General features: G+C 41.3%; 1 protein-coding gene across 1 annotated transcript in view; it reads right to left on the bottom strand.

Annotated features, from left to right (window-relative positions):
* LOC117992619 (dystrophin, isoforms A/C/F/G/H-like) overlaps positions 1 to 12588 on the bottom strand; it is a 630854-nt gene that overhangs the window by 595738 nt on the left and 22528 nt on the right. Inside the window, 15 exon segments of the mRNA XM_034980350.2 lie at positions 281 to 423; positions 955 to 1279; positions 1281 to 1702; positions 2241 to 2409; positions 2725 to 2928; positions 3826 to 4044; positions 4554 to 4720; positions 5097 to 5281; positions 6061 to 6185; positions 6961 to 7068; positions 7683 to 7898; positions 8692 to 8873; positions 9626 to 9824; positions 11843 to 11964; positions 12296 to 12434. Of these exon segments, the coding sequence (XP_034836241.2) occupies positions 281 to 423; positions 955 to 1279; positions 1281 to 1702; positions 2241 to 2409; positions 2725 to 2928; positions 3826 to 4044; positions 4554 to 4720; positions 5097 to 5281; positions 6061 to 6185; positions 6961 to 7068; positions 7683 to 7898; positions 8692 to 8873; positions 9626 to 9824; positions 11843 to 11964; positions 12296 to 12434 (2925 nt within the window).

Below are 12588 nucleotides of genomic sequence, written 5' to 3'. Positions count from 1 at the left end.
GCGGGTCACCTGATGTTAAGTGTTTACCGCCGCCCATGAACACTTGCAGCACCAGAGGAACCGCCGATGCGTTGCCGACCTTTTAGGAGTTTGTTGGTCCGCCCCTTGAATAACACCTGTGTTGTAATCTAAACTTTTTTCCATCAATGGATAAAACTTGACTGTGATTATACATGATGAATGATGATACGGTCTTAGATGAAAACATTGGAATTTTGAAGTATCAAAGTCTTGATCTTATATCAAATTGCTCATATTGTTAAGAATGACTACAACTTACATTGCTAGTATCCAATAGCCGTTCCAACTCTTGTACATCGCCAAAAGGCACTGACTTATTGCTGTCTACAAACGCTTGTGCCTTGTCCAGCCATTGAGTCAACTCCCGTTGCTCCACATCTAGTTTATCTAGTAGCTCTATGGCTGAAAATTAAATTGTTTATGGTCAACTTATCAAATATAAAAAGTAAAAATCAAAATAGTTGAGTTTAATAACTAAATAGAAATAAGGTAGTGTGAACAATTCTTTATTTCGAAATCAAAAATAAAAAGTAAAAATCGAAATAGTTGAATTTAGTTAAAATAGAAATGAGGTAGTGAACAATTCTTTATGTCGACTTAACGAGGGTTAGGTCAACCTACGACTATACGAACCAAAAACCCACGATTTCAGGTGAGTTTGAAAATTTAAGAAAAATCGACAAAAGAGGCCGCCGTTTTGTACGAAATTATAAAGAAAGAAAGAAAGAAAAAGTGTTTATTCGGTGCCACAGAAAGTACACATAAAAAATTTAAAATTCACTCAAAATAAGATGCCTGGTACGTAGTACCAAAATGGACTCCACTCAGCATTTTCTGCGCCTGTGGTGAGAACATAGACACAACTCTGCTCTTCCGTGGAGCCAGAAGTATAAGACGCATTATTTTCCAAACTTTAGGCCCTAAAAACCTTACCTTTGTCTATTTTATTTATCTTCTGCTCCAGAATCGTCTTAGAATCCGAGAATCTCATCACCAGGTTCTCAAGGCTGCTCCTCAAATTCAACTCCTCAACACTTCCTTTTTCATACTTCTCCCTTTTCTGTTTCACTACACTATCGTAAGAGGATTGCAGATCATCGAATTGTTTCCGCATTTGTTTTAAATCCTCCAACTTTTTCGCCATTTCGTCCTTTGAAGATATAATTGCGTGTTCTGCAATAATTTGTGACTCCATATCCTGAATCTTTCTTTGAACAGTTTTATAATCATCTTCAGTTGGTAAGGTCGGCGTTTTTTTTGTTCAAAGCTATTTTAATCTCCACTTCTCGTTTGCTTAGATATAGTAATAGCTCTTCGAAGTCTTCGTTTATTCGTTTCGCGTCTCTCTCGATATCGTCTTTGTGCGATTTCGATATCGATTTCGTTAGTAATATAATCGATTGTGCGTTTAATTCCTTGAGTTTCATCTCTAGTTGTTTGACTGCACGTATTCGGTTTCGTAAGTGTATTAATTGGTTATTCGAAGGTGGTTCCTTCAACATCTTGTCTTTCCATTTGTGGACGTCGTCAAGTTCCCTCTGCAAACCTTCTACGTTCTTGTAGAAGTTCTCTTTATCTTCTAGAAGATTCATCATATTTCGTATGCTAAGGAGGGTCTCTTGTATGTTCTCCCATCGTTTTTTAAGTTCATCTATACTGTCCGCGTGTTGTTTCGCTTCGTCTGAAAGAAGAATGTTTTACATATCTATACTTATCCATACTAATATTATAAATGCGAAAGTGTGTCTGTCTGTCTATCTGACTGTCTGTCCGTCTGTTTGACTGTCTGCTGGCTTTTCACGGCTCATCCGTTTAACCGATTTTGGCAAAATTTGGTACATAGATAGCCTACAGTCCAGGGTTCCCACGGGACTTTTAAAAACCGAAACTTACGAGGACATCGCCTAGTTTTAAATATTTGGCAACAAATTGTAAGATTGCCGACGGAATAAATTCAATGGTTCCAGCTCAGCATTTTGCTGTATGCTTTGATACACAAGAGCATACAGCGCTGATTTTCAGCCAGGACCCTGAACCGAGTGAAGAGATAGAGTATATAGTATAAACTTCTGAAAGGCCGGCAACGCATCAGCAGTTCCTCTGGTGCTGCAAATGTTCATGGGCGACAGTAATCACTTAACATCAGACAGACAGGCAACAAAGTGATCCTATAAGGGTTCCGTTTTTCCTTTTGAGGTACGGAACCATAAAAAAATTACCTCTGAGAGAAGAGTCAGCAGCCAATCGCCTCTGTATCTCCTCAACGTTAGCGAAGTCCGCGCGTTGTTCCTCGCTCTCGCGTTGTACGCGCTGTAGCAACGCACGCGCCGAGTCGCGCGACTGGTCGCGAGACTGGTCGCTCGATCCTTCGCTTAGCTCTCGCATACACTGGAACAAACAAAAATATGCGTTTAATAAAAACTACCATAACCCTTCCAGGTTAGCCCGTCAGGTTTTGTTAGTTAGGCTAACTTGTACCTGAACTAAAAAAAAACCTTTTTTAAGGGGCATTTTGTAAGGGGCTTTTAAAGACGATCTATATTCCAGCAAACATCGTTACAAACTAAATTAAAATCAAACTACATAATCCAGTAAACAGTCAATCCCCCCAACCCCCCCCCCTCTCAAATGCCAAAGGTACTTCACAAGTTATAAAACAAAGGGGGGCCCCCTTGACAATATAAAAGGGGGGTTTAAACTCACCTCTGCAAGAGCCTTCTCAGTAGCCTCAGCCCAGTTGTCAAACACTTTGTACCCAATCTGGAAGTCTGCGCTGGATTTGTCGCTAAGTCGTGGCTTCTTCGTTCGATGGTCGAGTTCCAACGTGGTGGTCGTGGTAGTTATAGTGGTGGTACCATCAGCACTAGATTCCGTCGTGATGTCGAATTCAAAACCTAGTTCCTTTATCTGTAAAGAAATAAAAAGTTTTCAAAGAGCCTCAATAGCTCAACCGGTATAAGAGTGGACTGAAAACCGAAAGGTCGACGGTTCAAACCCCGCCCGTTGCACTATTGTCGTACCTACTCCTAGCACAAGCCTGACGCTTAATTGGAGAGGAAAGGGGAATATTAGTCATTTAACATGGCTAATATTCTTAAAAAAAAAAAAAAAAAAATTCTTCAGTGCAACTTGAAAGTGTAACGACTTTAAGCGTGAAACAAACTATGGGACGCGTCCGTCAGCCGCGACTTATAGGTATCTGGACAATACTAATACACTGAACTGTACACACTCACTGTCGGACGAAAGTCGCAGATGTAACCTTGAGCGCTAGGACGTTTGCGGATGTCCAAGACATATTATTATCTCGCAAGACGACTGTGCACACGACAGCTTACGGACGTGTCCCATAGTTAGTTTTACGCTTTATAGTTTGTTTCTGCCTTTAAACTTTTTTTGGACAAAAGTAGTTTCGAAGTTTTTTTTTTAATTCATTATGACACACCTGATGGAAAGTGATAATGCGGCCTAAGATGGGACGCGTTTACCTAGAAGAACAATTTGTTTGGGTTACGTCCTTGAGCTATCGATTGACCCATGACTTCACACATCGCTGCATTTTTTTTTCATATGCAGTTTTACTATTAGAGTATTCAACTATTTACGCGTCCAATAAACCAAAGTGTGTGATTCGGACGCCTAGGTCGTTAGGTTAGGTTAGTTAATGTCGGAATGGTGATTCGATTATAGTCAAAACAGCATCAAAATTCATATAAAAACGTTACTTGATGTAAAAACGTATCTTTCGTCGACTGAGCGTTGTCTCACCAAGATAATTCAACTTGTTAGTTACAAAAAACTTACTCTATCAGCTTGCACTCGAAGTATCAACTCTAAAGCGTCAAGCCGATCATGCAAGGCATCCGCACTGTCCGCTAGCCGCTCTGTCCCTTCAATCGCTGACAAGCGCTGCAGTAGCATTGCGAGTCCCCGTCTTTGACTTGCTAGTGATGAACTACAGCGCTGCAGCGCTGAAATGCGTTCGAGGACTTCGCCGATCTCGCTCGCTGGGTATGCTTCCATCTGTAAAACAGTATTTACTGAAGTCATTTGAAAGATAAAAGGCGCCTTAAGCACGTCCTTAACGATCCCGACGATCAAATCATGACCGACAATGCTCCCTATCTCGTAGGGCTACACAATCCAACCTTAGTACAGCATCTTCACCGGCGACGACGAGGTACCCGATTTCTAACGTCGTCACCCGGACGTGGACTCACGCCACGGCCTCGGGGGCGTACGGACTAACCAGTAGTCCAACCAATCCACCCATCCCAACGCCATCCTAAGCCGTGGTCCGAGCCTCACAGGAACACAGAAGGCGCCCTTAGGAAGACGTTGCCCCTCGACCTCTTAGATTATTTCTTCGAGCCCCAGGGCTCACCCCCACGCGGGGCTCCCCCACGCGGGGCATAGATACTGAATAAATATTAAAAAAATTGATAGCGCGATGCCTGTATATTACAGCGACATCTATGATCAAGAAGCGTAAACTACATCGTTATATTAGTAGCTCGAACTTGAACACATACCTGTTTGAGGTCCGCCTCAAGTGTATGCACTTGTTCATGCAACTCGGCGCTTTGCTGGTCGAGCGCCGCGCCGCGCTGCAACCGCTCGAGGCGGGCGAGCGTCCACTGACACGCGTGCGACCAACGCTCGCCCAGAGCGCGCAGTTGGTCCTCGATTTCTGATACACCTGTTAAAGAATGAACATTTTAAAAATAAGTTAGTAAAAATATTGTTTTGCAAGGCAACTTCAACTGCAGCGCAAGCGAAGCGAGCACAAAATTTTAATACGTACCTCGTACAAGAAATAGCAATTTATTTATATTTTAAATTTTCATCATGGCTAATCAAAATTTTTATTATTTGCTGTTATAGCTATTATAGCAGCAATAGAACATATTCTGTGAAAATTTAACTCTCTACCTATTCACGAGATTCAGCCCGCTGACAGACAGATGGATGGACGGACGGACAGCGGATGCTTAGTAATTGGGTCCTGTTGGCACCCTTCGGGTACGAAACCCTAAAAACGATATTATGTAACAGTGAATCTTGGTTTTACTCACTGGCCAAATGCGCGTCATCATCGTCGACTACAAGTACGCAGTCCGCGAGCGCGTCGACGAGCGGTTGCTGGCGCCGCAGGTCCGCGTGCAATGCGACCGTGCTGTCTAAAGCGGTACTCGGCCCTGAAGCTTGCTCCTCCGTCTCCATCCGAGACATGCGGTCCTCGGTCGATGTCAGCCATTGCCTGCAAATAATGAGTGGGATATATTTTAATGTATATAACGGGTACATACCACGATTAATTTTTGTTTTCATTTGTCACGTTTGGACTGCGGACTGCGGTGCTGCGAGAGATAAAGTTCGAGCTGTCAATGATGTCATGAGTGTCATAACATGAGTCTCTGTTGTATTTGTGTTTAAAATCTTAACATCAAGCAATAAGGTCTGTATTTCATTGGGTTTTATATTACATTGCGCTTTTCTGTTTAGACGATTTATGCTGATGCAACTTATCAAAGTGATAGTTTTTAGGGTTCCGTACCTCAAAAGGAAAAACGGAACCCTTATAGGATCACTTTGTTGTCTGTCTGTCTGTCCGTCTGTCTGTCTGTCTATTCCCATTGACCTAGAATCATGAAAATTGGCAGGTAGGTGGGTCATAAAGCTGGCTTTAGGGGAAAAATCTGAAAATCGTGAATTTAGGGTTATATCACACAAAAAAAAAAAAATTGTGATCATGAACTAATAATTAGTATTTTCAATATTCGAAGTAAGATAACTATATCAAGTGGGGTATCATATGAAAGGGCTTCACTTGTGCATTCTAAAACCGATTTTTATTTATTTTTATGCATAGTTTTTGAATTATCGTGCAAAATCCTGACTCGCACTTGGCCGGTTTTTTCTTTTTAATTTCTAGACTAGCGCTTGGCTGCAATCAGACCTTCTGGCAAGTGAGCATGCAGCCTAAGATGGAGCGCACTTGCCTAGCAGTAGTACTGTATTCAAAAGGTCTTTACGTACCGAAAAGCATTGAGCTGCTGATGTTGCGCCCGCATCAGTGCGCGGTGTACGCGCGCCTGTTTGTCCATAGCGCCTAAACGTAACTGTTCCCAGCGTTGGTTGAGCAAACGCATTTGGAGCCGGACCTGCAAAATATCAACAAAGTTTAGCGCGATTTACAGTATTCATGATCATCATCATGCTCACTACTGAGAGGGATCTCTTTTAGCGTTTAAACTATCGTGAGTGATTTCCATTATATATAATATCTGTCCCGGCTTTACTCACGTGTTTAGTCGACGTTAGCCTGATTAGTTTCGAACCTATCCGGGGTCCTTTTTCAAGGGAGTCCGTTCGCGCACGCGCCCCTCTCATTTGAGAGGAGATCCCTCTCATTTTGAAAGGGATCTCCTCTCAAAATGAGTGATTTCCTCTGAAAATGAGGGATCTCCTCTCAAAATGAGAATAGGGTTTAGACCATAGTTCATTAGGGCATAGCCCAGTGCGGATTGGCAGACTTAACACACCTTTGAGAATATTATGCAGAACTCTCAGACATGCAGGTTTCCTCACGATCTGCCCCCCAATTGTGTAAGAATAACCATTTCATGGCTATCGCAATCGTCAAGAATTCTGCCCTTTGATTGGCTGTGAAAAAATGTAAACAGCAAATCAACCAATCAAATGGCAGAATTTCTGGACGATTGCGATAGCCATGAAATGGTTATTCTTACACAATTGGGGGGCTGGTCCATTACCATTAAAGCAAGTGATATTTAATTACTTAAAACACACATAACTCGACACACAGGAATCGAACCCCCGACCTCCGATTAGAAGGCGGACGTCCTAACCACTAGGCTATCGCAGCTAAGAAAATGAAGGATTAGCAAATAATAATATATCTGAAAGATTCTTCACCTCATTGGCCTCATCTCTAGATAAGGCTTGTTCTCGGACTAAACGTGCGCCTTCTTCCAACACGGCTCCGACGCGACATTGCTGCTCTGACAATTCCAATAGGAATTTCTGTAATGAATAATTAATTATTTATTACGTACGACGTAAGTAGTCGTAGTCGTAGTCGTAGACTTCGTCCGCGTGGATTTACGTTTTTCAAAATCCTGCGGGAACTCTTTGATTTTCCGGGATAAAAAGTAGCATATGTCTTAATCCATGGTATAATCTATCTCCATTCTAAATTTCAGCTAAATCCGTCCAATAGTTTTTGCGTGATTGAGTAACAAACATCCAAACATCTAAACATCCAAACATCCACACTTTCACATTTATAATATTAGTAGGATAGTAGGATTCGGAACATCAGAAGTGGGATAACATATAATAAAGTATGTAATGTATAACCTGGAGGTAATGGGACACTAGCCTAAGTCACATGATTTTTTAAATTGTACCACAAAGTATTGGATATTTGTAATTCGCAAAATAATACACGGATGTCTCTATACCAAGTCGCATCGCGATAAAAAGTCATTAATTGCATATAAGTAGATGCAATTAGCTACATTATTTTGGCTCATCACTAGAATTTAACTAACATGCTAGTGGGGGACTTTGAGGATGTGTAACTCTAATAAGTAATTCCATAGAATGGTCCTTCGAACCGGATACACTATATTTACCTCATGCGAGTGGAAGTGTTCTTTGAGTGCAGCAAGGTACGCGCCCGGTTGGTCTTCTCCCTCCTCCGGCAGCGGCGAAGCGTTCAATCTCTCCTCCCCATCTAATAAAGCAGCAAGTGCGTCCTCTAATGCAGCGCCATACGTGCCTAACTCTACTGAGCAAGTTGTTGCTACTGATACTGGGCGGGATGCCGCGCCACTTCCTCCGCCACCGACCTGAAATAAGATTTACGTTTGCAGATTTTAAAAAGTCTAAGCTTACCATAAAAATAAAAATAAATGTTTTTTCAAATTTTTAAAAATTGTGATTTAGTATCAAAAATTTTAAATATTCAGATGTATTAATAAATTTAAAAATTGTGTTCTATAAAATAAAACAAAAACCAGAAAATATTGTAAACCAACTTGTTTACTGTAACTATAAGCAACTATATTATGTACTTATACCTAAAAGCATGTATCTAATTACACATTTAGAATTGTAATAATATTGTAAATTTGTACCTTTTTCAGTAATAAAAGGCTTATTTTTTTTATTTTTTTTTATTTTTGCAGATTTAAAATAAACATAATCGTCATCATTGTCAATTGATATACGTCCACAGCTGGACATCTCATGGAAGGTCTCTTGTAGGGACTTCCACTCGCCACGGTCTTGCGTCACCTGGATTTAGCGACTCGCATTTGCTGGGAGCCGCTGGGTTCAGACACATTGAATAAAACATCAGAAGTGGGATAAAAATTCTTACAAAAAATATCCCACCTTTTTTAAACGGTTGCTTGGTATGAAGACGCAAATGGAAAATAGTGAAACTAAAGTACGAACGGACATCACCTGGTATAAGTGAGTGAAACAGAGTATGGTTCTCCTCTTTCAGGAGTCCCTCGACACCTAACTACTTTTTTCCTTACTACCACATAATTTTATAACATTCCTGGTCAACAAATTCTGGTAGGAATATTGGCAATAATAAAGAACAAGATATAAGGACAAGATTTAGATCTGTACCTCAGCATTAGCATCAACAGGGCTAGTCTGTTCATCTCCAGTGTCTGAAGGTCCTTCCGTATGCTTTACTTGTTCTGCATTTTCTGTATGGGCGACTTCTTCACTTGCATGAGGCAATGATTGGAACAGGCACATTACGTACATCATTATTGACTTTTTATCTGGATTTGGCGTGTTCACATCTGAAATGGAAGAAAAAAATATTATCGAAGTGAGTTGGTGAACTATAATAAGCTTACAATAAACAGGAGTTAAATCTAATCAACTGAATCTTTCAGAAAATTTTCGGAAAGATATGGGTTCGGTAACTTCGATTCAAGGCAAGGATCTAAGGGCTTGAATGAGCAGAACTCATATTTTAGGTTTGATTCTCATATAGATGGTCATTACCGTGATTCCGTCTTTGTAGTTGGCTGGCATATCACGTGGATACTCTGCTTCCCGCATTGGTTACCACACGTCAAGATAATCTGCCATGCATCATCAATCTTTTTCAAGGGGTGTGGGTAAGAAAGAGTATGTGTACAATGCGAGGCAGAAAATATTGTATATCGACATTTAGGAGATAGCAGATTTGTAGAGCGTTGAGTATGAGGTATGAGTGATAGAGACAACGCTATACAAAGCCGAATGGTCATTCTAATGGCCGATGTACATTCTGTCGTGTACTGTACACCATATCAGCTCTTTCCTTGAGAGTCGAGACACCGATTTTATTTTGGCTTTTTTATAACATTATATATAGTATATTTCTACGGCTATACTCACGTATCCAGTCGACGTTAGTTTCGAACCCATCCGGGGTCTTTTATCAAGGGGGTCAGTTCGCGTACGCGTCACGTTTATTTAAGACTGCGCGCGTTTTTATAACGTCCAATTGGCTTTCAGTCACAATCAAAATCTATGTTTGTTAACTTGTGTAAAAAATTGTTACCTTCAGGGTCTAACAGGCGGTCAATCCCCAGGTGTCTTTGGGCCAAAGCAAAAGCGTGTTCGAGCCTTTGCGCGGCTGTCAAGCGCAATAACGTGGAATAGTCGAAGAGTTGTGGTCTCCATCTGTGCAGCAACGCGTTAAATGCCAGCCCGTCTGACCATGACGATGTGAAGTTCTCGACTTTAACACCCATGTAGTTCTGTAAAGTGATGTTTTACAATTAAGGGTTGCTATTAGATTTAGTTGAAAGGACTAAAAATAATATTATATCAACCTTTTCACAATGTAGAGAACATTGTGAAAGGGTTTATTATTTTTAGTCAAAAAAAGGATCTTATGATTATATTGATTTAGTTGTTATACTTTGTTTTATTTGTTTATAACTTCTACTTCTTTACCATCTACAGTGCGCGGCAGAAAGTAATGGACATCTACTTTTAGGAGATAGCAGATGGTTGTATCTGTCATTGAGACCGACAAAACGTGATATAGGTATGAGTGACAGAGACAACGCTCTACAAAGCCGAAATGTCATTCTAAAGGCTGATGTACATTACTTTCTGCCCCATACTATTGTAATTGGTAGTACTAACAAATAAGGAATCTGGGTATTGGCTGCATGCCTGGCCATCAAAAAATCTCGGCACACTTTTAGATAACGAAAGTTTTCGTGTGGCTCTAGGTCTCAGATTGGCAACACCACTGTGCCATCAGCACAGATGTCCGTGTGGAAAAGAGGTTGATAAATTTGGAATCCACGGACTCTCTTGCCAAAGGAGCTCTGGTAGGCTTTTTAGGCATGGCTCTCTTAACGATACAATTAAAAGAGCTCTTGCCACCATAAATATTCCTGCGCTCATTGAGCCGGCAGGGATTAGTCGGGATGATGGCAAGAGACCTGATGGATTGACGCTGGTTCCCTGGGAACGGGGACGGGCGCTAATGTGGGACGCAACTTGCGTTGACACATTGGCCCCGTGTCATATCAGGAAGACAGCATCAAGACCGGGAGCCGCAGCAGAAACAGCTGAAAACGGCAAGCGGCGCAAGTATGCCTCTCATATACAGAGTTACATATTTTTGCCGTTTGCCGTGGAGACCCTGGGGCCATGGAGTCTTAGTGCTAAAAATTTTTTACGAGACATTTCACCGCGGTTAATAGCCTCATCTGGTGACAGAAGGGCTGGCTCATTTTTTGCGCAACGGATCAGCCTGGCTGTCCAGCGCGGAAATGCAGCCAGTATTCTTGGCACCATTCCACGCGGTCATGATTTATATAGTAATTAGATAAGGCTAGCTTTGAGTTTTATTGTAATAATAATGCCATAATATTGTAATCTGCAGAAAAGTATATAACTTCTATAGTCTTGTCAAGTTAGTTTAGTTTTAGAGAGTACATTTTCTGCATTTGGTTCTGGCTTATGTTTATTCCAGAACTACGGCTTTTGATAGAAAACATACTCCTCGATGATTAGCATAACCCAAATCGCATTTGAGCTACTTGATTCATCCCTGTAACAACTTTATAAAAAAAAAAATAGATGATCAGGTTTCAATCAAATCAGAAATTTCGTCAGAGTAGTTTTCGAATTTTAATCTAATTAGAAAAACTCCTAGCTAGACTAAGTGGAAGTCCTCAGATAGGCCCAGAGCCTGTCTGCGGTATACCTAAAAGCCTGGTTCAACTCACCCTTCTAACCTATTGCTACTATGACACACTCAACCGCTGGAGAAACTTGCCAGGGTTAAACCACTCGAAAGCGCTGGTTAAATCCTTCAGCAAGAAGGTAGCATCTGAGGTGCTGTCGCTTAACAGAAGTAACATGTGCATCCTGGTGCGAGCTTTAACGGGTCACTGTGGCCTGAAAAGGCACATGTATAACCTTAAGCTCCAGGGCTCGGACATCTGCAGGCTGTGCCACGAGTCTCCCGAGACTCTGATGCACATTATCTGCTTCTGCCCTGCTCTGATGCACAAACGTAGCGTCCACCTAGGGAGACATATCATTTATCCGGAGGATGTTACTTCAATTCCAGTCAAGAAGGTGCTGCTGTATCTGGCGGCCACAGGATTTGATAAGGAAGTGTGAAGTGGAGGCTAACACAATAGATCGGAGACGGTCGCAGTGATTCAGGGATAGCAAGGACCTGTATAGCCCCAAAGAAGAAAGAAGAAGAAGAAGTGGAAGTCCCAGAGAAAGTCTATTTTTGTCTTACCTGCGTGTGTGTCCGGCACCAGGCGAGTAGCGTTTTCTCCAAATTGGTCTGTTGCAGTTCTGACATCAACTCCTTTAGATGGTAATGTACTTGCCAGTGCAAAATTATACTCCATACTAGACCTGGAATTAAAATTCTTTTAGCATTAAAAAATTTACTTAGTTTAAATGAGTAGAACATCTTGGATTTATTTGCTGGCATATTGTACAATGTCCTCTACGTAACGAATTTTTGAATTCTACAGTTTTCATAAGATTTTTTCTATGGTTTGGTGCAGAAGATCTGCAAGCATCAGGGTCACCAGTTTTAAATTCTAAACATATTATTCTGGACCAAATCGTGATTCACTCAAACGGTTCAGTTTTAGTTTCAACGAGTAACAGACAAATTAAAGTTAAAAGCGACCGTATTCAGTTGGAAGCTTTATTAATTGGAAATAGGGCTGAGCCTTACCGAGAATAAGCTTAGGGTTGCCATCGACAATGTCTCCGCTGCTGATGTTGACGAGACGCACCCCTGCCGCAGCTAAGGCCCGTAGCGCTGCGTTCACATTGTTGAGTTGGTGTACACGCATATGTCCGCGTTCGCGTTTCTGTGACAGGTGGAGACATGTTTAACAATCTACAGTTTTTTATACAGGGTGTAACCAGAACGCTAGTAAAAACGAAGACAGGTGATAGTACATAACTGATATGATACTACAAAAAAACGCAAAAAAAAAAACCTATATTTTGTAAAAGTTCACG

The sequence above is a fragment of the Maniola hyperantus genome, chromosome 21 (genome assembly GCF_902806685.2).
Source record: "Maniola hyperantus chromosome 21, iAphHyp1.2, whole genome shotgun sequence".
Lineage (NCBI taxonomy): Eukaryota > Metazoa > Arthropoda > Insecta > Lepidoptera > Nymphalidae > Maniola > Maniola hyperantus.
This window is presented reverse-complemented; position numbering and strand designations above follow the sequence as displayed.